The sequence below is a fragment of the Cynara cardunculus genome, unplaced genomic scaffold (assembly GCF_001531365.2).
Source record: "Cynara cardunculus var. scolymus isolate 2C unplaced genomic scaffold, CcrdV1 Un_Scaffold_689, whole genome shotgun sequence".
Classification (NCBI taxonomy): Eukaryota; Viridiplantae; Streptophyta; class Magnoliopsida; order Asterales; family Asteraceae; genus Cynara; species Cynara cardunculus.
This window is the reverse complement of record NW_020200605.1, coordinates 168,901-194,214: the sequence shown is the minus strand read 5'-3', so window position 1 is coordinate 194,214 and position 25,314 is coordinate 168,901. Positions and strand designations below refer to the sequence as shown.

The 25,314-nt window shown below is 38.1% G+C and overlaps 1 protein-coding gene across 2 annotated transcripts; it reads left to right on the top strand.

The window, feature by feature from the left end:
• The first annotated feature begins 2,662 nt into the window (after positions 1 to 2,662).
• Positions 2,663 to 8,654, top strand: LOC112501925 (MLO-like protein 4). 2 transcript variants are annotated; one of them, XM_025105703.1, is made up of 16 exons: positions 2,663 to 2,791; positions 2,884 to 2,941; positions 3,573 to 3,799; positions 3,913 to 4,029; positions 4,541 to 4,601; positions 5,053 to 5,144; positions 5,273 to 5,347; positions 5,638 to 5,723; positions 6,209 to 6,258; positions 6,336 to 6,376; positions 6,464 to 6,637; positions 7,072 to 7,107; positions 7,208 to 7,275; positions 7,588 to 7,648; positions 8,050 to 8,302; positions 8,339 to 8,654. In XM_025105703.1, the coding sequence occupies exons 1-16, from the start codon at positions 2,663 to 2,665 to the stop codon at positions 8,458 to 8,460; spliced, it is 1,650 nt and encodes a 549-aa protein (XP_024961471.1). In that variant the 3' UTR covers positions 8,461 to 8,654. The 2 variants fall into 2 exon arrangements, with proteins under 2 accessions (XP_024961471.1, XP_024961469.1); XM_025105701.1 differs by having other exon boundaries at positions 8,050 to 8,654.
• Positions 8,655 to 25,314: the final 16,660 nt, after the last annotated feature.

The window sequence follows — 25,314 nt, the reverse complement described above, 5'->3', positions numbered from 1 at the left end:
AACCGTGAACACAATTTAAACACAAATGAACCGTGAACACAATTTAAACACAAATGAACCGTGAACACAATTTGGACAAATTAACAGATGAACACAAATGAACCGTGAACACAATTTGAACACAAATGAACAACCGTGAACACCATTTGAACACAAATGAACCGTGAACACAATTTGAACAAATTAACAGATGAACACAAATTAACATATGCTACCTTAATTTTGTGGGACGTCTATGTATGTGAATATATGGGCCAAAATTTGCACATATCGTGTTCATATCGTATTCACGGTTCATTTGTATTCAAATTATGTTCACGGTTGTTCATTTTTGTTCAAATTGTGTTCACGGTTCATTTGTATTCAAATTGATCAATACCGAAAATTGTTACTACCGTGTTTCTTATGTGATTTAAGAATTCATACAAGAATGAACATGAAAGATCAATAGTAAAAAATAATAATAATATGAATGCATATTTTTGGGATTTGATTGTTTGTAACTCCCCATTAATTGTTTGGGGATTACAAATGAATTCAATTTACTAGAATACCCTTGATAAGTGTATTTTTTTCTTCCCAAAATGCCCCTTTCATCATTGTTCACTAGGCCTCATTAAAATCCAAACTTTTAAATTTAATTTTTTTATTGATTAATCTTAACCGTTGATTATAGATTTGGATGACCAAGATCAGTTAATAAGATTAACACAAAAATGATGGTTAGCATTTGATCTTGGCCCTATATATATATATATGAAAAAAAAAACAAAAGATAAGAATAACAAAACAAAAAAAAACAAATAATTATTTAAGAGTTAGGTGCCATTGATAATGTTTAGGGGTGTCTTTAGACTTTTTTTTTTTTTTTTTTAAGTGAAACCTACTTACATTTCTCTTGATCATGTTATCATTATCTTAATATACACTTCTCTTGATTATGTCACTCTTATCCTAATATGCACATTTCTTGATTATGTCACTCTTATTTCAGTCAGTTGGTAATATCATATAAAACCCCAAAATTTATACTAACACATAACATATAATCAAGTCCAAATACACCTCATTCAAAACCATACGGTTCTATATTGGAAACACGTCAGATAAAACTTTTAAAAGGAAACTCACCATGAAATAACAAGTAGATTGAAGACTTTAAACAACGACAATAAATCACGTAGTTTTCTTCCTCGTCTTCTGATTTGTTTGAACCCACGAACCACAAAATCTTTCTCTTATCCCATTTAATCTCTCCAAAAAGAAGTAAAATAAAAATAACCCATGCATACACATACATTTTTAAAATACCAATTCTCAAAACACCCCCTCAACTTTTCACCACGTTATAAGATCTACCCCAAACTTTCCAAACCGATTATCACAATCGGATGGTTAATTGGATGTTAGTGGGTTCGGTTCGGTTCGGTCGATTTTGGTCGGTTCTTGACTACCATCCAATAACCGACCAATCCAAATTAGATGTTGAAGATTTCAATTTGATCCGATCTAATCACAGTTGGATATCCAATTATCATCGGTTGGTTCTCATTGCTATTGCAGGAAGGTAATGGAGAATAGATCATATATGTGTGTGTGTATGTATGTGTGTGAAGAGGGTACGTGATAATGCAATTGTCTAATGTACATATTAATAGAGACTCAACAATCATATTAAATATAACAAATAAAGAAATCAGGCTCATCAGGTTGGTTGGGTTTAAATAAAAACAATTCAATACCTACATTTTGAATATTTTACAACTCGACTAAAGATTAGGTTGTTTCGGGTTAAGTTGATCGGATTGGTTAGACTTTTTGAACACCCGTAACCACAATAACACATTTGACATTTCATCGAATTTTCACAAAAAAAAAAAGGACAAAAGATCGTTAAAAACACCAAACTATAAGGACTAAAGATGTAATTTACTCTTAAATAAATATGTAGAAGTGAAAATCAAGATTTTCTTTATCAAAAGTTAGCTTTTTCTGCTTTTTAAAATTAAACAAAACAAGTAAAAGACAGCAGAATCAAAGGGGTGGATCGTAGCAGGTAACTTTCCAGTTCCAGCCAAGAGAGAAGATGTGATTGAAGCCCTCGATTTTTGACCCGCATGCACATATACAAGTTAAAGAAAACGTCATTACGCTTTGTAGGATTTGAATGTGTGTGTGTATATATATATATATATATATATATATATCAAAATCAGTTCCAATCGTAATCCAATAAATATAGACTGTTCTTTCGATCCATGGAAGGTTGATGGCATGTGGGCAGGTAGGGTTTCAAGGAACAAAAGCAGATGTGAGCTCATCGCTTCCAATGCATTTGGAATTGAGTTGTATTTTTCCACATTATTAAACCCCCAAATTACACCCCACCAAACACATATACAGCCTAAACCTTCCATAATTTATGTACAGCAAATGCAATTCTAGAGAGAGAGAGAGTGTGTGTGTGTGTGTGTTTATGAGATCACCTTCCTTCTCTGTGAAAAGATTCCAAGATTAATTTCTTATGATTTAAATAATACCCACATCGAGGCACAAAATGCGCAGCATTTTGGGAGACCCCCACTTCCTAATTCCTAAATACTCTCAAACTTTCTTGGGAGAGTGAGAAAAAAAGCTTCAGTTTGATGTGGGAAAGTTAACAATGGAGGAAACTTTGATTAGAGAAGGGAGATCTTTGGCTGAAACACCAACATGGGCTGTTGCAACAACCATCACTTTCATGGTTTTTGCTTGTTTGTTGGTTCAAAGATCGATTTACAGATTTGGGAGGGCAAGTTTTGTGTTTCTTTTTCTTCTTCCCATTTGTTTCTGAATCTTTTTGGTTGAAGATTTGAATGATTTATGTGTTTTTGTGGTATGCAGTGGTTGAAGAAGACAAGGAGGAAGGCTCTGTTGGCTTCTTTAGAGAAGATCAAAGAAGGTTTGTGACAATTTTGTGCTCAAAAAGTTACGTTTTTCAGTTCAGTTTTTATGCCTATTTGTTCTTTATAATGAACTTGATTATTTCTAATCTTTTTAGTAAATAAGATTTCATTACTTACAACCCTCTGAAAGACAAGGAGGTTGATGCACCAGGGTCACCATTTCCATGACAAAAAGTTACAACCCCACCTAGAAAAGTAGTCATTTTTGGATCAAGACTCAAGATCACTCACTTGTCTTTTCCGAGTCAAACCAAACCAAATCAAACGAACCCAGTATATCCCACGTGGAGGTGGAGTCTGGGAGGTGGGATGCATACAGATCTGTCCTGTACTCTAAAGAGTCAAACCAGTATCCATAACTACATATGAACCTTGGTAAATTTACTATTGTTGTTCGTGTTGGTTTGAGTTGCATTTGATGTAATGTTTCGTAGAGCAGATCTTTCGTAACGATGGTTAGGTTGACCAAAAGTTTCTCGACCCTTTAACTGCCATAGCATTATGAAAAAGTTACATCTAGTTGGATGAATCCTATAATGTAATAATAGGTTATAGTATCGAAGATTTTTGCATCAAAAATGGGAAATGATCAAGGATCACTAATTTCGACACTTGATTTTGGTACAGAGCTTATGCTTCTTGGACTCATATCTTTATTATTGGGACAATGGGCAAGGGTGATTTCACAGATCTGTGTCGATTCCTCGCTATTCAGCAGTAAATTCTTCCTTTGCTCCAAAGAAGATTTCGAGATGGGAAAGTTTACTGTTTTCTCAAGATTATCGTCTTTTTCAAATGAGACTGATATACCTCCCGAAGGGCTTAATGTTCACCCTCATCATCAGTGTGGTGAGGTAAAAAAACCTTTGCCTCTTGAATTCATTTTGGCTTGGTGCTTGAACCTTCTCCTGATTTCTTCATTGTTATGATGGTAAATTAGTGAACATATATTGATTTGTGTTTTCAGGGACGAGAACCTTTTGTTTCTTATGAAGGTCTTGAGCAGCTTCACCGTTTCTTGTTTGTTCTCGGGATCACTCATGTTCTCTATAGTTGTGTGTCTGTCGGTTTGGCGATGATCAAGGTACATGCACACTTCCCACTCAACAAATCTACTCTCTATTTGCATAGTTTCTGTGGATTTAGCCTAGCGGGTAAGGAGGTGAGCATTCTTGTAGAATGAGTGGGAGGGATGGGGTTCGGCTCCATGCACCACTCAGCTACCCCTGGCACGCACGATATACGTCCCCATGACAGTTGTGGGACCGGTGCAGTGAGGGCTCTCAAGAGGGTGGCGTTATACTCTCTGCTTGCTCTACTAAACTCACCTATCAAATCTTTGAGGATCACCTAATAGGGGCAGGTTCAAGTCACCTACTATTCATGTTTTATTCATACTGACATTATAAAATGCATGATATTCATGATTATTCATAATGAATAATACATGAAATAGTTGGTTCTGAGGTTCTCAAAATATGTATGGTTCTCATTTGAACTTTTCTCCCACCTAATAATGTTCGAGGACCTTAGGCTACGTCCGTTGGGTGCTATTCAACGAACTTAAGTTGACGTTTTGGTGCATGTATTTGCAGATATACAGCTGGAGGAAATGGGAATACCAAGCAAGCCTCTTGGCAGCTGAAAACTTGCAAGGTATGCACCAATACAGGAGCTAGATGGCATGGTGTTAAGCATTTAACACGAGATAAACCAAGTTGCCCCGAGAAACCGTAGTTAATCTCCTAAATGTTGTCAAGTCGTCGAGATCATAGTCTAATGGGCCACATAAAGTAGTAAGGAGAATTAAAACTTAACGTTCTATACCATTTCCTCTGTTCTCTTCAATTCTCACGGAATCATTCACGCTACCCTTTCGGTAAAGGAAAGGTCTGCATACATCTCATCCCCAGCCCATACTTTCAAATAGGATATATTGGGTTCGTTTGGTTTGATTTAGTTAGTTCATTTCTCTCCACATCAACTAATAAGGCTTCTTATTATGTGTGACACCATATAAATGGGACCCACAAAATGAAAACGTTAAATGACTTGAACGAATAAGTTACAGAGACAATAGCCATTTACTTATTCGTCGCCTTTGTAGCAAGGAAGACCAAGATCATGAGGCGCCAAACTACTTTCATTCAACATCACGCATCTCATCCATGGAGCAGGAGCCGGATTCTCATTTGGATGGTACGGATTACTGAGACTTTGCTACGTGGTTTTTCGTGAAGCATATAATATTTATATATGGCAAATCCGGGTATTGCTGGGCCAATGACCCTTTGATGGGCTACAGTGATAAAAGTGTCTTCTTGTAGCTTTGCTTTCTACGACAATTCAAAAGTCCAATGGAGAAGTCGGATTACTTGGCTTTGCGGTTGGGTTTCATCACCGTGGGTATTTGACTTTGTCTTCTAGCTTCTTTATATCTCTTCGAATTCACAACTACATTTCGTTCTTGCTCTGGATTTCTATGATACAAATGTAGACAAGCATACGTCTTTTTTGCTCCGTTGTTTGTTATTTGACTTCATGGAAACAGTCACTCTACTTTTTGGGGTAGAGGACTGGTCTGCATACATCCCCGAGACCCCGCCCCTGGATGGGATATACCGAGTTCATATGGCTTAGCTTGGTTTGTTTTTGTTGTTTGACTTACTATCTTGGTGTGTTGTGATTTCAGACTCACAACTTGCCGTTTTCTTATAATTTCCACAATTATATGGTCCGAAGCATGGAAGATGAATTCTATGAGATCGTGGGAATCAGGTATGTCTCATCTCGATTTCAAACTCTTTAAACTCAACAATTAGTTGCTATTGAAGCGGTAGAGGACGCATAACTCCCACTCAGCCGGTTAAACGGGCCTAAGGGGCACTTAGGGTGCATTTGGTACGTAGGACAGTACAGAACAGAACAAAAGCTTGTTATACCACGTTTGGGACAAGACCGGAAGACGGGACTGAGTGAAACAAAATGCATTTTTTTGTCCCACCAAACTAGGTGGAACTAAACTCATGGAGAGGAGACAAGAGTTATAAATTACTAAACTACCCATGTTAAATTAAAACTCTTAAAACCTTTCTCAATTCTTTCACCTGCCAACCTCACTCTTGTCCATCCAATCATGTCCAGTCCTGTCCGCATACCAAACGCACCCTAATAGCTCTTAGATGTCTGTTTAAATGACTCTAAACGAGGATTTTATAGCTAATTCCGATTCTTAAGTGATGAGGTTCGTATCCGTCTTGCAGCTGGCTGCTTTGGGCTTATGCCATACTGTGCATCTTCGTAAACATTCACGGTAACTGTTTTTCATTGCATGCCAAATCAAATTACATAATTCCCGAGCTGTTTTTGATACTTTGGGTGTATTTGCAGGTCTTAACGTTTACTTCTGGATTTCTTTTGTCCCTGCCATCGTAAGTTGATACATTCCCTTGTAAATGACCTTTCGATCTGGTACTTTAGTGTTCTCGTTAAAAATGTTCACATTTTTTGGTTGAAAGCTAGCATTGTTGGTCGGGACAAAACTTCAGCATGTGGTCTCCTTGTTAGCACTTGAAATAGTGGAGCCAAGGGGGCCGTCCGTCGGAGGAACGCAAGTGAAGCCACGCGACGAGCTTTTCTGGTTCGGTAAACCCGAAATATTGTTGCGGTTGATACAGTTTATCTCGTTTCAGGTGAAATTTTCATTATTTTCCATGGATAAGTATACGATCATTTCTTCAATGGGACGTTTAATTTGGCACATAGTCTAATGAAAGAATTACACTAATGATTCCGTTAAGCACCACGAGCCAGAGGTCTTCATGGAAAAAACCTCTCGCTCCTAGTGGTTGACTTAAGGTTTTTGTACATCTTACCCCTCTCAGACCCTAATTCCGAGTGGGACATATTGGGATGGTTTGGTTGGTTTTTTTTCTAATCCCTGTATGTCCCACACGGAGGTATGGTCTAGGGGTGGAATGTATGTAGACCTACGATTGTTTACAATTTTGAAGTTGAAAAGCATTCATTTGACTCACGGAAGTCAAACCCGAACATTTTTGGCACATAGATGGTAATTAATTTCTGTGATTCTGGTTATAACATTGTAACTAATTTCCATCTGCAGAATGCCTTTGAGATGGCAACATTCATCTGGTCTGTGGTAAGTAAAATCCCCGTCATTTATCAACATTTTATGAAATTTCGCCATTTTTGTACTGCTCGTGAGACGTTCTATGACACCATCGTCTTGATGTGTGCAGTGGGGATTCAAACAGCGGGATTGTTTCATGAAGAACCATGCGATGATAGTTATTAGGCTGACTTGTGGGTACGTTTTTTCTTCGGAAATCGGGAGATCTTAGGCCAAAGATGACATATTTTGTTCTGGGGCTGGATTCATTTGAGAACCATAAATATTTTGAGAACGATAACCAATGAATATTCATTCATAATGAATATTCATTGATTATCGTTCTTAAAATATTTAAGGTTCTCAAATGTACGATCCTGGTTTTCTAAAACATGTCATCTTTGATTAAGAGATTTATAACATGTCAATTTGGTATTTTTTGGGTCTCATTTCGTTGTTTTTTATCAAATAAAGCGGACGCACGATTCATATCTTTGATTCTGATCGCAGGGTTCTTGTTCAGTTTTGGTGTAGCTATAGCACCGTGCCTCTGAATGTCATCGTCACACAGGTTCATGCTGCACAACCGATCAATACCAAGATCTTTTTAGGACCCCAAGCTCGTAATAGAGTACTTAATGGGACTTTAAGTTTATAGGACCAAGAACGTAGAACATTCTATCTGAAACGTTACAATAATTTGTTAAGACGAAGTTATGCAACTTAACAAGTTCTACCAGGACACTTTTGACACTGTTTCATAAGTTCTACCACGTCTTTAGATGGGACGCATAGTTCTTGGTCCTGTAAACTTAGAATCTCATTAAGCACTCTATTAGGACGGTTTGGCATCCTAAAAGACTCATTTTGTTATAGTGATCATTCGCTTGTTTGTCGCTCTAAAACTTCTGTTTACGCTTTTAATCCGAAACAAAAACAATCAACCCGACATTTTGTGATAACTTTTCTCAGATGGGTTCTCGGTGTAAGAAAGCTCTGATTGCAGAAAGCGTTCGGGATTCTCTTCACAGTTGGTGCAAACGAGTAAAAGAAAGATCGAAAACGCTTCACTCAGTTGCCACAAGATCAACATGTTCTCTGGGATCGACCATTGACGAAGGCGATGAAGCGATTACGGTCGCTTCAGGGACTTTATCGCAATCGTCTTCCACCGGCACGCTGAATCAGATGGATGATAACCGCGATTCCAACGATCACGACAAGGGCATTTTCGGAAACACGGATCGTTTGCGGGGTCAAGAACTTTCTTTCCGGATGTCAGAATATCTGTCGGATACCATGAGACATGTACCCCAAAATGAGGACATTGAAGAAGATGAAGCTAAAGTTGAAACCCTTCAAGATTTGTTTCAAAAGACATGAAGAAATGGTATGGAACTTGAAGATGTATAATTGATATTGTATCCATTGTAGCAGGTATAGCGAAAATAAGAGCATATCGTTGATTCGGTACCTTATGAAACGTTTCCAGGATGTCGTAGGATGGTACGTTGGGACGTTTCAAAAGGTGCCGTTACAACATTTTCAACAGATAATTTATAGTTTTTGTAAAATAGAGAACTAAAAGCTAAAATCTCTGCGTAAAGTTATATCAAGCTCCAGCTGATTATTACTATTAATTATTAATTATGTTAATATGTTATTAACATATTTTAGAGTAAATTATGGATTTGGTCCTCAAAGTTTGTCATTTTTGACAAAATTGATCTTTTATCTGCATTTATTACAAAAGAGAACTCTCCTTTTTTACAATTTGTCTTGATTTGGTTTTTCCTCCTAACGTCTACTATCTATCTTCATTAATTATGAAGGTAAATTGGTCCTTATTAAAAAAAAAAATTATTTTTACCATTTTTTCAAGAAAGAAGTCTAAATAAATTCAATGGACTTTAGTGTTTGAAATGATTAAGTTCTTGGATAATTTTTTGAAACAAATAAGTCATTGGACATTTCAAAACCTGTTAAATAAATTCTTGGACTTTTTAAACCTTGTTAGATACATTCTTATGACCTATAAAACTGATTAGCGTGATAAATAAGGGGAAAACTTGGAAAAAAAACCCAATGAACTTTCATATTTTCAGCGATCCAAGTCTCTAAAGGTTTTTTGAACCAAAAAAATACTTACATATAAAAAATAAAACAAATATATCAAAAAAGTACCTATATTTAGAAAATATTATTGATGAAATATATTTTGATTAAAAATAAAAAATATTTTATCAGTGATTTTCCAAATTAAAATATAAAATTAAAAAATATTATTGGTTATATTTAAAAGATTAATGATGAAATTTATTTTAATTAAAAATAAAATATAAATATATTTCGTATATGATATCTCAAATTAAAAAAAAGATTCAAAAAAGATTACTGATAAAATTTATTTTATTTAAAAATAAAATATATTTTATTTTTAATTAAAATAAATTTAATCAGTAATATTTTTAAATATTTTTTTATTTTTTAAATTTAAAAAATCACTGAGAGAATATATTTTATCAATAATTTTTTAAATATAAGTATTTTTCGTAAATGTAAGTAATTTTTTGGTATATTTGTTTATTTTTATAAATCTAAGTACTCTTTTGGTTCAAAACATGTTTAAAGATTTAATCGTTAAAAATATAAAAGTTCATTGGCTTTTTTTCAAACTTTTTTCATTATTTTACCAGAATAACCAGTTGTATAGGTCATAAGAATGTATTTAACAGGTTTTAGAAAGTACAATGAGTTATTTAACGAGTTTTGAAATGTCCAAAGATTTATTTATTCCAAGATGTCCAATAACTTAATCATTTCAAACACTAAAGTCCATTGAATTTTTTTTTAGACTTTTCCTTTTTTTTTTCAAACCACAAGGACCAAATCCAAATTGGTCTTTTTATGAAAAAAAAAATTTATTTTTGACCATTTTTTCAAACCACAAGAACCAAATCTGTAATTTATTCAAAGTTATGTTATAAGTCTCTTGAAACCAGATGCCAACGTTGAAATCTAGGTAGATGCCATCGCCTCCCTTCCCCTCCGGCATGATACCTCACCGGCGACCCCCTCTAAACCCGTCGGCGCTCACCACCAACCTCCATCGCCGCCGGGTCCATCTTTCTCCCCCTCACCTTTTTGTCTCTCAACCACACTCCGCGCAGCAGATTGCATCTAACTCCCACCACCATCACCAGATCTCAGGTCTAGGGAAAAACTTGCAAAAAATTGAAAAATTAAAGAACATATACATACAAACTATTTATCTGGTATTGGGATGATATGCGCACACACACATTTATCACAATGATTGCGGACGAAATCCACTAAACGATTTGATGTGATATGAGTGTGATAATCATGTGATATCACTATTATAACATCACTTGCGCACTCAATTTGATTATGGTTTCGATTGGTTAAGGTTAGACAATCATACATTTATCACAACGATTACTCATGGTTTCGATAGATTATGGTTACACTCGATTGATCATAGTTTCGATAGGTTATGATTATACAATCATATAATTATCACAATGGAAGAGAAGAGAGTGAAAACGAACGTGCAGAAAAAAAAGGATAATTATAATTAATTAAAATAAAATAAAAATTATAAAAATTACTTAATTACATTATTGTCATTATTTATTTATTTATATTTAATTTAAGTTAATTTATTAATTAAAAAAGTTTGAGGTTATTGGATTGTTCTTGCGTTCTCGTAAATCACAGGGGTTTTCGTTTGAACCTCCACATATATATATATATAAAGTAACATCCTTACATTCATCGAAACTGTTTATTGGGATGATATGCACATATGTGTGTGTGTATATATATAGGGTTGGGTTTAGGGAAAAACCACAAAAAATTAAAAAATTAAGGACCTGATAATTGTTCATGAGATAATATGCACATGTAGATACAAACTATTTGTCTGGTATACACATGTGCATAAAACCAAGAAAAAACTTCAATTACCTATATGAACATGTGCATACCGTCAAATATGAATGGTTATCAGAATGTTTTACGGTTTTTATTTTTTAGAGGTGTATGCATATATAAACACACACATGCAAGGTATATTCACCAATTGTTTGACTCAATTACTTCCGGTGTCTATTACATTACAAAAGTTGGATTTACGATTTAAAACATATAATGCTTCTTTATTTGGTTGATCATTTAGGAGTAGAAACATACCTATCGATGAATGAACCCATGTCAAATAAAAATAGCGAAAATTTTATTTTGTGTATTTAAATGCACATTTTTCATTTGATTCATATAGGTAGACACAGTGAATAATGTTTCATATGCATTTGATAACAACCATTGATGCATCATGGTACCAATTGGTTGATGTTTCATGTTGAGTTAAAGTTGTTGTGTATTTAAATGCACATTCTTCCTTTTGATTTCATATTGATAGACACAGTGAATAGAGTTTCATATGAATTTCATAACAAACATTGATGCATCATGGTTCAATTTGGTTGTTGAATACCAAGATTTCAAATTTATTACGATCAATATTTTGAATTGACACCAAAAGGCTTCTAGCCTAATGGTATCGTAGTCTTTGGCCTCCTAAGAGGTCAGATGTTCAAACCTCACCAAAGGTGAGAAGGGTGTGTGAGTTTATTTGTTTCATTTGCCGTATATAAATATTATATACTTCAAAAAAAAAAATTGAAGTGGCAATCATCAATTGAGGTAAAGTAACTTCATGGAATACTGTTCACATAACCTCATTGACTGTTTATTGCTCTTAGGTAAAGATACGTACGTAATAACCGATGCAAAATAATTTTATAATGTCTTTTGTATTATATGTTACCTTCTCTAATATTAAATTTCATAATAGGTTCACATGATGAAAAAAGGAAGAATAGTCGAAAGTATTCTGATGGATCAGATAGCAAAAAGCCAAGATATGATACCGTTGGGACACGAACATGGCCTAGAACTCTACATGAAACCATCATAACGCTGAACAAATCTCAGAGAAAGGCTGTCCAAGACATGGGGTTGGGATCGTTACTGGAAATGACCATTGATGGTGTCCCTTCGAAGCTAGGGTACTGTATAGTTTATACTCTAGACGCTAGATGTATGTAACTTGAGGTGAAAGACGGGGTTATACCAATAACCATGAATCCATTAGTGAACTTTTAGGCTTACACATTGACGGTATTGACTTATTAGAAGAGGATGACGTTGTTGATGAAATGAACATTACAAATGAATGGGGAAAAAAAACAAAGTTAAGCAATATGGCTTTAAGGCCCTATTAGAGCAAAAATCCTACAAAATACTTAAAACTTATATTCAACTTAAAAAGTGTAAAATCAAAGACTTAAGAAGACTCAAATGGTCAAGTTGGCAAATAAAAGGATCTACAAAAATTGTAAAAGTGGTATTTTAGGGTTAATAACTTAACACCTATCAGGATCGCCGGTAGGGAATCACGTCAGAGGGGAAAGGAGGCGATGGCATATGGTTTTCAACGTCGGCATCTGGTTTTCAAGAGACTTGTAAAATAATTTTGAGTAAATTACAAATTTGGTCCTTGTAGTTTGAAAAATGGTAGACTTTTTAATTTGGTCGTTAATGAAGACAATAAACGGATAAGATGAATAAAAAAAGTACCTAAAGGTATGTAGGTACCTACAAACCTTAATACTTTAGGTAGTTACAAATGCATGTGAAAATCGATAAACACAACTTTTATTTATGACTTTTGTAAGTGAAAACTTCATATTTAAGAGTAGATTTTGTAGATTGAAGACTTGGGTGTTAAATGGACCATTTAAGCCAAAGGAGAGACAAAACAATGGCTTACATGGTTTTACCCGTGGGACTCACTGTTTGGCTCTCTAATTAGGTGTAATCGACTTTTGTGCGGGAAAACATCTAAGGGTTTTAAAGCCCGCTTTTAAAGCTAGGGTTCCCATTTTTCTTCCAATTCTCCTTTAAAGCTAGGGATTCAAGATTGGATCAAGTTCCGAACTAACCTTCTCATCTAGAGACCTTGGTTTTGTAGGTTTTGTCTAGAAATCCACCAAAGTGAGTTCATTCTACATTACTAAAGCTTTATACATACCAAAATTGTTATTATGTATGCCCAAAACAGCTCTTCTATGGATTACTCCAATGTTTGGGGTTTGGTTGGTCTCTAGGTTATCCATTTTGGAGAAAAGTTTGGTTGTCTCTACCATGAGGTTTTTGTGACCTCTGGGGACTAAACCAAGTCAATGTTTGCAACATAAAGTGTTTTTGAACTCAAAGAACCCGTTGTCACATGATTTACTCGTGGGGGTCAAATATCTAGTACCATGGATTATTGGGTTAAACAGATGGCAAGTCTTATGCATTCATGAATGTTGTTGGTTGGTCTTACATATTGATTGGAATATGACATATGCTCACTTTTGATGGTTCGTTTCCTTGCTCAAACTTTGTAGCATCATGTATGTTAATTTATGAGCTTAAGTGATACTTGTTTAATGGTTCAAGTATATACTTTACACAATTTGGTGTTACATAATTTGGTGTCTTGTCACATTGGATCCATATGCATTATTCATACATTGTCAAGAGAGAAGTTTTGATGTTCTCTTCTTGATGTCACTGGTTCAGGACAAGAGGTAGTTTTGATGTTCTCGCCTTAGAACCCTTGATCTAAGGTCCTCATCTTGTAACCTTGGGGGTCAACTAAGTAAGGAGTTTTGGGTTCTTATTTTAGCCCTGAGTGGAGTAAGCATCATGACTTGTATGCCTAGAGTGAATTACTCGTCGACATCTTGATGTGGCTTACTTGGTATTCCGTCACTTGATGGAATCAGATCTCTCCCGTTATCAGAAGATATATTGTTTGCTATTCCAGTTTCTAAAGAAACTGTCCTGTAATGGAATATGATTCCTTATTTATAGATACTCCCATTTCAAGGGAGGCGAATCTTTATAAATATCTTATCTTTTAGTTATGGCTTTTATATTGTCATATAAACCGTTTGAACTAACTAGGTGTCAGCCTAAAGCTTTTTCTAACTGACATGTATAGCAGGGCATAGTAAGGATGGATCCAATGATCAGTGAATAGAGATTTAAGTGCCATTTAAAGGCACAAGCGGGTTAGCATTTTTGGAGAGTTCATACCTTTTGAAGATAACAGCTTTGGTGGTTGATGTAACTCCCGGCTTAAATCTAGTTCTACTAGAAGTATATAGAACTATGATACGTAACTTTTGTCATGCGTTATCTTGTAAATATTGATACTCTTTCAGATAAATACTCTTATTTTGTGTAATATGTTGGTTTTCACCGAGTTTTAAAGTTATTGTTGTTTTCAAATTTTAGAGGGGTTACAGTGAAGGAATAAATCCAAGACAAATTACATAGGTAGAAGATTCTTTTGTATTAAATGAAGATAAAGGACCAATTTCGTCAAAGATAACAAACCTCAGGGACTGAATCCGTAATTTACTCTAAAAGTTACAAAAACTATAAATTATTTGTTGGAAATGTTGTAACGTCGCCTTTTAGAACGTCCTTACCACACCGATCCTACTACATCATAATCAACCGTTTCATAAGTTACAGAATCAATGATATGTTCTTATTTCGCTATACTTGCTACGATGAACGCAATATTCAATTATATGTCTTTTGAAACAAAACTTGAAGTAGTTCAACTTTACCTTCTTCATCTTCTTCAATGTCCTCGTTTTGGGGTACATATCGCATGGTGTCCGACAAATATTCTGACAAATCGGTCGAACCAAGTTAAACTGGATCGTTTTTTACGGTTTGAGTGGTTTGACGGTCCGGTTTGGTTTAAAAAATAGTCAAACCGCTTGGTCCGGTTTGATTTGCAGTTTAAATGTTTTTTTGAACGTTCTGGATCAACTGATCACCAAAAATATACATTTATTAACTATATTTAGTTTATGTTGTGCGATCAACTTTTATGACACAATTAGAAAAAGTTTGTCAAAAGACATTATGCTTTTAGTATTTTTCGTTTCTCATTATCTACGTTATCTAAAATGAAAACATTTTGAAATCCGTCAAAAATCAAATCCAAAATTCGAAATTGTCATTTAACTTGCTCAATTTTGTTCGTAGTTTTGGTGGGTTTGTTTAACTTTTTTTCAACTTGATCGATGTTTGTTTCTAAATCTTAAAAATAGACTTTTTTTATGGTTTTATATACTATTTTTTTAATAAAGCTCCATTGGTAGAAATTTTGTTTTGAATCTAAATGTTGTGTTTTTTTAGTTTAAAGCCCATAAGGGGTCTAAATCGGTCAGACCAGGGTGCCTTTTTGTGGGACCGGTTACGGGATCACTAGTTGGGATTGGGACCCACTTTTGGGCACTTGTCCTAATAGAATACCTAATGAGATTTTTGAGTTTACAGAACCTATATCTGTATGTCACATCTAAAGGTTTTATAATAAGTTGTTAGGATGAAATTTGGTAAATAACCAGTTCTATCGACAAATCAACTTAAAAAAGCGTCTCATACAAGTTATAATTGTCATAGTAGACTTTTTATATGTAGGACACTGGTCGAAAGTGTCTCATACAACGACTAATAAGACGATCTACTTTTTTATATCATATAGATTGTCCAAATTTGTTTATAGAACTTGTTAAGTCATCCAATTTCGTCCTAGCAACTATTGTAATGACTTTAAATAAGACGTACAGTTCTCTGTCCTATAAACTTAAAGTCCTATTAAGTATTCTATTATAATACTCAGGTCCTAAAAGACGTATTTTGTTGTAGTGGACATAACAAAAATCTTGAATGCATTGATCGGTTGTGCAGTATGAACCTGTGTGACGGTGACGTTCAGAGGCACGTTGTTATAACAGGACTATAACTTAATAAGAACCCTACGATCAGAATCGAAGATGTGAACTAAAAATATTAAAACTTTAGAGTGAAACTATAAACATTAAAACTTCAGAGAGTTGATTGAAAATTATGAAATAAAATCATAGGTCCTTATAATATGTATTTTAGGGGAAAGTTCGAATAAAACCATAGGTCTTCATTTTAAGTGATTAAATGTCTGAATTGTTTTAAATAAATAAACCATCGAACTTTTAGAAACTGGTTAATTATATCATTTTAACCCAAAAAACTACCCTAGAATGGTTCTACAGTAGGAAAAAAAAAACTTAAATCAGTTTTACCGTTCTGTAACCCTACGTCATTCAAAACATCGCACTTAACGCCATTACTTCCCCTTCCCACCCCTCGCTGCCCCATCGTCATTGGTTTTCTATCACCGACTAACCATCACTGTCATTGGCCCTTGCTATCGATATCTCTTTTTTATCCTTTTTTTGGTTTTTCGATTCCCCCTCTTTTTTGATATATCTATACGTACTCCATTATATTGTTGTAAAAGAAAGAGAATTGGAAGACAAAAAGAGGGAGATCGATGGTAAGGGCTCATAACGGCAATTGGTGGTATGGAGAACAGACGACGATGGGAGCGGTGAGAGGTGGTGATAGGGAGCGATGCTACGAATCAAACCTTGAATTTATTGATTTTATTGTGTATTTAAAAGACAGAATATGTGCCCTATATATAGGACAGATAATTACACTTTAATACCCTAAGCAGTTACACTTTAATACCCTCAACAATAAGGTTATTTAATTTAGTCTAACATTCCCCCGCAAGTTGAGGGCGGGGAACGACCTGCAACTTGGACCGTAGAGACTCAAATCTTTGTGAAGATAAGGGCTTTGTAAAAACATCAGCAATCTGGTCATCAGTGGAGATAAACTTGACATTCAATTTTCCTTGAGCAACTTGTTCACGAACAAAGTGATAATCGACTTCAACGTGCTTTGTGCGGGCATGAAAGACTGGATTTGCAGAAAGATAAGTTGCGCCAAGATTATCACACCAAAGTGTGGGTGCCTTGCAAATCAAACCGAGTTCATGAAGAAGGGACTTTAACCAAATCAGTTTTGCTACAGTGTCAGCAATAGCCTTGTATTAAGACTCGGTTGAAGATCGAGAGACAGTTCGTTGTTTGCGAGCAGACCATGAAATAAGGTTTGAACCCAAATAGATAGCATATCCCCCCCGTGGATCGACGATCGATAGGGCAACCTGCCCAGTCGGAGTCTGAGAAGGCTCTAAGATTAGTGTCCAAGTGAGAGTCTGAAAAGGCTTGAAGTCGAGACCCCGTGTTGTAACGAAACAATAGACCGAGGTTGATCGTGCCCTTTAGATAACGCAGGATTCGTTTGACACCAGCCCAATGATTTTCAATGCATGAACTGACACACCTTGTTAACTGCGAAGGCAATATCTGGACGAGATAAAGTGACATACTGGAGGGGCCCAACTGTCTGCCAAAACCGAAAGGGATCATCAAGTAAGGGACTGTCATCGAGTAAGAGTACTTGAGAGGTACTCATAGGAGATGAAATAGGTTTGCAATCCGCAAGACCAGCTCGGTGAAGAATATCAAGAATATATTTTCGTTGAGACAAAAGTAAATCAGAACCATGGTGTACCACTTCAATGCCCAAAAAATAATGCAGTTGGCCTAGATCTTTAAGAGCAAATAGAGAGTTGAGACGATCAATGATGGTAGTTACGGCAGCTGGGTTGTTACCGATGATGATAATGTCATCGACATATACAAGAAGATAAACGAGCGTGTCATCAGAGTTGAGAATGAAGAGAGAAGGGTCAGTTTTAGACCAACAAAACCCCAGCTGTTGAAGAGCAGTAGACAATTTTGTGAACCAGGCACGAGGAGCTTGTTTGAGCCCATATAACGACTTGTTCAGTAAGCACACATGATCTGGCCTGTTAGGATCAACAAAACCARGAGGTTGGCGCATGTAAAYGGTCTCTTGAAGATCWCYATGTAAAAATGCAGTCTGGATATCTAACTGACGTAGAGACCATTTATTTGTGACGGCCAGTGATAACACGGTTCTGATAGTAGCAGGTTTGATTACTGGGCTGAAAGTCTCATGATAGTCAATTCCATGTTGTTGATGGAAGCCCTTGGCAACAAGTCGGGCCTTGTAACTGCTAATCTTTCCATTCGCATCTGTTTTCAACCTGTAAACCCATTTACAATCAACCACGTTAGTATTAGGAACAGGGAGAACTAATGTCCACGTGCCATTTCGATGAAGCGCAGTCAACTCTTCAGCCATTGCTTGGCRCCATTCTAGGSACYTGTTGGCAACGGTAAAGGAGGTAGGTTCAATAGGTAAGGTAGGGGTAGTGGTGGCAGTGTAGGCAGCGTATCGGGTGGTGGGTTTAGGGTTGGGACGAAGGTTAGGAGGCCGAGGCCGAGGGGTTAAGGTGAGTGGGTGGGGGCGGGATTCAGGTCTGGTGAGGACCCGAGGTTAGGGGTTTGGGAGGGTGAGGTTGGTGGGGTTGTATCGAGTTGTGGAGATGGTACGGAAGGTGGTGGTGGGGTTGTTTCGGGTTGTGGAGGTGGTATGGAAGGTGGTGGTGGTGGTGGTGAGTTGGGTTCGGTTGGAAAACCGGGTGGTGGGATAGGGAAAATAGATATGTATGGAGAGTCGGGTTGGGATGGAGAGTGGGTAGAAGTAGGTGGTTGATAGGGAAAAACATGCTCATTGAAACGAACATGTCTGGCTTTGTATATCCGTTCAGTGGAAGGATCAAGGCACCGGTAACCATGATGAACAAGACTGTAGCCAAGGAAGACACACGGAGTGGAGTGAAAATCAATCTTGTGATGGTTATACAAACGAATATAGGGAAAACATTGACATCCAAAGACTCGAAGAAAGGAGTAATCAGATTTGCGTTTGAAAACGTGTTCATAGGGAGATTTGTTGGAGGAGACACGAGAGGGGAGTCGATTTATTAAGTATACGGCGGTTTGAAAAGCAAAATTCCAGAAGCGTTGAAGAAGATTGGATTGGGCTAGGAGTGTGAGTCCAGTTTCGACAACATGACGATGACGACGTTCTACAATGCCATTTTGTTCGCTTGTATGGGGACAAGAACGGCGATGAATTATGCCAAGGTTGTGGCGGAAGGTAGTTAGAGGTCGAAACTCTCCCCTCAATCGGACTGAATACACTTTAACTTGGTGTTAAATTGGCGTTCAGTCATCTTAATAAAGTTTGTTAAGACTGTATAAACATCAGATTTCTAAATTAAAGGGTAAAACCACATATATCTAGAGTGATGATCAACACATAACAAAAAGAAACGATGACAATCGAAGGATGGCGTATGCGAATGGCCCCAAACATCACAATAAACAAGATCCAAAAAATTATTGTTATGAAAATTTGAATCTGATAAAGATAGTTTTGAGGATTTTCCTAGTTGACAAGCAGAACACAAGTTATTTGATAATTTGTCCGAAACAGGTAAAGAATAATGAGAAATAATTGAACGAAAAACTTGAGCATGAGGATGACCCAAGCGTTGATGCCAAATGTTCGAGGAGGCTTTGACAGCAGTAAATGCAACTTTAGGTAAAGACTTGAGTGTAGGAAAACGGATGGAGTACAGTCCTTGTTCACTGGGGCCCGTTAGGAGGATAGTGCATGTAGACTTGTCCTTCACAACAAAATAAGATGAGTGAAATTCAAAGAAAACATGATTATCGACACAAAAATTTTGAACGGATAAAATGTTTTGTTTTAGTTCAGGGACATGAAGTGAAAATGTAATTGGAAAAGTAATCTTTCAATATCATTTACATAACTATATTTACAAAGGAGATGCACAATTACAGGAGATAAATAAGGTAAATTACAGCAATCATTGACTAAACTATAATTGGAATATATGCTGAATTAATGATAATGGCTAACTAATTATGTATAATATTATTATTGCTAATACGCCCCCGCAAGATGGAGGTTCCGTCAGAAACGCCAATCTTGGATCTTAAGTGCAAGAAAGGAGCCCGGGAGAGCGGTTTAGTGAGAGCATCCGCTAGTTGATCTTTAGTGTTGATATGATGAACTCGAAGAGTACCGGCAGCCACCTTTTCACGAACGAAATGATAATCTAAGGCCACATGCTTCATTCGTGAATGATACACTGGATTAGCACACAAATACGTAGCACCGGTATTATCGCAATAAAGGAGAGGTGAGACCGATATTGAGATACCAAGCTCTTTGAGAAGATTTTCGACCCATGCAAGTTCAGCGGCGGCATTTGCAAGCGCTTTATATTCAGCTTCGGTGGAGGAGCGCGAAACCGACTTTTGACGAGCAGACTTCCATGAGATAATATTGCCGCCGAGATAAATGACAAGCAGTTGTGGAACGGCCAGCGGAGGACACCCCCCCCCAATCAGAATCGGAGAAGGCAGTGAGCTCAAGAGGTGAATGTTTGCGTAAGAAAAGCCCATGATAAATAGTTCCCTTGAGGTACCGTAGCAAGCGTTTGAGAGCCTGCCAATGTGTTTGAGTGGGTTGATGCATGAATTGAGACAGTTTATTTACCGCAAAGGAGATATCCGGACGAGTAAAGGCAAGATATTGCAGCGAACCTACAAGCTTGCGATATGGTGTCGGGTCAACTTTAGGTGTCCCGTCCTCGAGAGTTAACACCTGTGAGGAGCATAAAGGTGTCTGAACAACCTTTGCACCATCCATTTTATGCATTGTTAGGAGATCATGGATGTGGCGGTGCTGCGAAAGGAACAGGCCATGCGTGGTGGGTATGAGTTCAACACCCAAAAAGTGACTAGGAGACCCTAAGTCTTTTAGAGAGAAGCGAGAGGAGAGGCGCTGAACAAAGGTATGGATAAACGCATCGTTGTTGCTTGTCAAGATTATGTCGTCGACATAGACTAAAAAATAACAAGTGACCCCATCGTGATTGTAGATAAAAAGCGAGGAATCCGCATGGGATTTGAGAAAACCAAACTCGACCAAGAAGGCGGTGAGAGCCATATACGAAGCACGTGGTGCTTGTTTGAGTCCGTATAGGGATCGACGGAGCCTGCACACGTGTGTCGAGAATTGTTGATTGACATACCCGGGAGGTTGTATCATAAAAAATTCCTCTTGCAAGTGCCCGTGTAAGAATGCATTGTTGACGTCTAATTGGCGGGAGGACCAACCTCGAGATAAGGCTAGAGCAAGAACGGTGCGAATGGTAACCGGTTTTGTCACCGGGCTAAAAGTGTCGAAGTAATCCTTGTCGTATTCTTGCAAAAAACCTTTTGCAACAAGACGGGCCTTGTACTTAGCGATGCTCCCGTCGGGATGGYGTTTGACCCGGAAAACCCATTTGCACCCAATTGGTGGAYGAGAGGTAGGAGCCACTAGTTCCCAAGTTTGATTTTGGAGTAGAGCGTTGTATTCAGCATCCATCGCCTTGCGCCAAAGTGGGTCTTTAGACGCTTGTAGGTGGGTAGTGGGTTCAAGGGAGTGCGGAATGGGATGAACGGTGGTGGTATTAACAAACTGAGGATTGAAGTATTTAGGATTTGGCTTCCTGTTTCGAGGAGGCAAGGGAGGGGTGGACGTAGAGGTAGTGGATGACGGGGTTGTTGGGACGGGTGAATCAGGTTCGTTGGAGAGAGGGGAGTGAGAGCGGGTGGAGGTGGAAGGCGAGTGAGAAGGAGGGGACGGTGGGATAGGTGATTCAGTGAAGGGGTTAGAAGATGGAGGAGAGGCATTGGACGAAGCATGGGGGGTTGATGGAGTTGATGAAATGGGGGGTTGGGCAGAAGGTGACGAGGCAGTAGGATGGGGTGAGGTAGTAGAATGGGGGGAAGGGGAAATAGGGAGGGATTTAAGGAATGCATCAGTGGTGGGTAGAGGTAGTGGGTTGGGAAGGATCCCTTTGGAAGGAAATTCATTCTCAACAAATGAGACATGGCGAGAATGATAGAGACGATGTGTTGTAGGATCGAGACATTTGTAAGCGGATTTGGCCATAGAGTAACCAAGAAATATACACGGTTGGGATTTTGGTTGAAGTTTAGATGTAACATACAGTTTGAGCCATGGGTAGCACAGACACCCAAACGTTTTGAGTTTGGTATAGTTTGGAGTCATACGGTAGAGTATGTGATAGGGAGATTTTGATTGGAGAATCGGTGTGGGTAGGCGATTGATAAGGTAAACCGCCGTTTGAAAGGCATGAGACCAAAATGTGAGTGGTAGACCGGCATAATGCAAGAGTGCAAGGCCGGTTTCCACAATGTGACGATGTCGCCTCTCCGCGATCCCATTTTGTTCGGGTGTGTGCGAAGGAGTTGTGAAGTGGGAGATGCCCATGGATTGTAAGAATGGTAGAAGACCCACGTATTCACCACCGTTGTTGGTGAAAATGGAGATAATCGGGGTTTGGAAAAAAAATTCCACAAATAGTTTATATTGAGGAAAAATAGTTGAGACATCAGACTTGCGTTTGAGGGGATAAAGCCACACATATTTGGAATAGTAGTCAACAAACACAACATAATATGTGAACCCGTCAATGGATTGTTGAACGGGTCCCYAAACGTCCGAGTAAATAAGTTCTAAYGGTTTAGTGGCCACAAATGAATTTGGTCCAAATGGCAACTTGTGACATTTATTCATAGAACAAGATTGACAATGAAAGGTAGAACTTGACAAGGACTTAAAGTTAAGACCGAGGTCTTTACAAAGAAGTTTAAAAATACGAAATGACGGATGTCCAAGCCGATGATGCCATTGGAGAGGCGAGGTTGAGGTGATTGCATTCACTTGAGGAGATGAGGGTGAAGAGTAGAGGTAGTACACATCATTGATGTTCTCCCCCCGCATGATAGACGCCCCCGTGTTGAGATCCTTTACAACGAAATGAAGAGGAAAGAATTCAACGGAAACGTGATTAGTACGACACAGTTTTGCAACAGAAATGAGATTAGTACGCATGCTAGGAACACATAGAACATCACGTAAAGATAATGATTTAGTTTTATTGAAAAAACTAGTAGAACCAAGATGTGTGATGGTTAAACCAGTACCATCACCAAGGCGGATTTCATCGGGACCTCCGTAGTCGGAGACGGAGGTGAGAGTAGCCGGACAGGAGGAGAGATGGTGGGAAGCACCGCTGTCCATCATCCACATTGAGTTTGCTGGAGCAGACGTGGCTAGGTTAGCAATCGGGTTGGACGGGTTGTTTGTTAACATGACTTGATTGTCTTTGAGAAACTTAACAAGTTTTCGACAATCACGGGTCTCATGACCGGGTATGTTGCAAAAGTTGCAGAATTGAGCCGAACGGGCAGGGTTGGAACTTGGTTGAGACTTGGTGAAACGATTTTGTCGCTGGGACGAAGAGGGTTGGAAATGAGTGTTTCGGTTGGACAGATCAGAGGCGGAACGAAAAGAGTTGCGAGCCGGCTGCCGTTGGGTAGTATTGGCTGTTGCAATGATGGAGGGAATAGGCTCAGCAGCTGCCAAGGAACGTTCAAAGTCCACTAGCTTGTCAAAGAGATCCAGGTACGTGAGCGGGGTGTCACGAACCTTGAACGCGGCAGTGAGAGATGCATATTCATTTCCCAATTGAGAGAGAATATGAACCATAAGATCCTCGTCACTGATCGGATTTTGAACGAGCGCTAGCTCGTCAGCGATCGAGCGCTCTTCATTGAGGAACGTAGCAACAGGCTTGGTTCCTTTAGGATTTTTGGTGAGTTTGGTTTTTAGAGAGATGATGCGGGATCGAGAAGTGCTCGCAAAGGAGGCTGATAGGCGATCCCAGGCATCCTTAGCAGTGGATGCGGATGCGATAAGTGGCTGGATTTCATCAGAACAGGAGCCTAAGATAGCGCTATAGATGCTCTGGTCTTGGCGAGCCCATAGGGCATAGGCCGGGTTGGGTTTGGAATCGGCAAGAGTTCTGTCTGGCGCTGGGGTGTCACCAATGATGTAGCCAGCAAGATCAAGGCCGACCAGCGAGGATTGAACGTGGCGTCTCCATACGGGGAAGTTCTAGGTAGTGAGTTTGATGTTGAAGTGAGTGGAGGCGGTAATGGTGATGATGGTGGAAGCCATGGATGAATAGGGTAAAGGATGAACAAGGATCGATGGAGGAAACTCGTGAGAGTGTTTCTAGGCTCTGATACCATGAAAATGTAATTGGAAAAGTAATCTTTCAATATCATTTACATAACTATATATACAAAGGAGATGCACAATTACAGGAGATAAATAAGGTAAATTACAACAATCATTGACTAAACTATAATTGGAATATATGCTGAATTAATGATAATGGCTAACTAATTATGTATAATATTATTATTGCTAATATGAAGTATATTGGATAATTTAAAGGTTTTGTTAGGGGAGTAAAGTTTTGAGGAGCCAATGTGAAATATGGGTATAGAGTTACCGTTACCAACAAATAAAGAATCGTTACCAAAGTAGGCCTCGGAGTTGTCAAGGCTAGATAGATCTGGAGTGGCATGGTGATTTGCGCCAGTGTCGGGCTTCCATATAGATCCTGATTGCGAACCAGCATCAGAGTAAATAGCATAGTTGGCCTGTGGCGCTGCACGGGATTGGTTAGGCTGGTTAGGACACTGAGAGGGTAGGTGACCAATTCCACAGCGATTACAATGACCATACACCATGTTTTGAGTAGAAGCCCAAGAGAATTGACGTGTGCCATTACTATCACGATTACAAGAGTTGAATGCAGGTCGTGAGTTACCACGTGAAGATCCACGAGAACCGTGACCACCACGGTTGTTATTGAAAGACCGGGATCCAAAATAAGCATGTGGTCGTGATGAAGTTGCAGGGTTCAGTTGATATCCCAATTGGGAAGCCATGAGTTGAAGATTATGAAGTTGTTGTTGAATGAAGTCGAAATTGGGCTGCTGTAGTGGTGTAGAGGCAGCCGTAAGATGCTGCTGAGCAGGAGAGGCAGTCGCAAAGAGAGCCTGGGGAACTTGCGGATTTGTTGCCAAGATCCTTGTAATCATATAATCATGGTCACTTAATAAACCATGCAATTCATTGAAGTTGACAGGAGGGGAGCGATCCAAGAGGTTTGCTTTGAGACCATTGTATTCTTCACGAAGCCCTGTTAAGGTTAGCATAACCAGATCTTTGTCTTTCAATGGTTCGCCTATATTGGCTAGAGCAGTTGCATATTCTTGTGCTCTACTGAAGTATTCGGCAGGTTTTTCATCACCCTTCATGATGATTCGAAGTAATTGATTTTTAAGA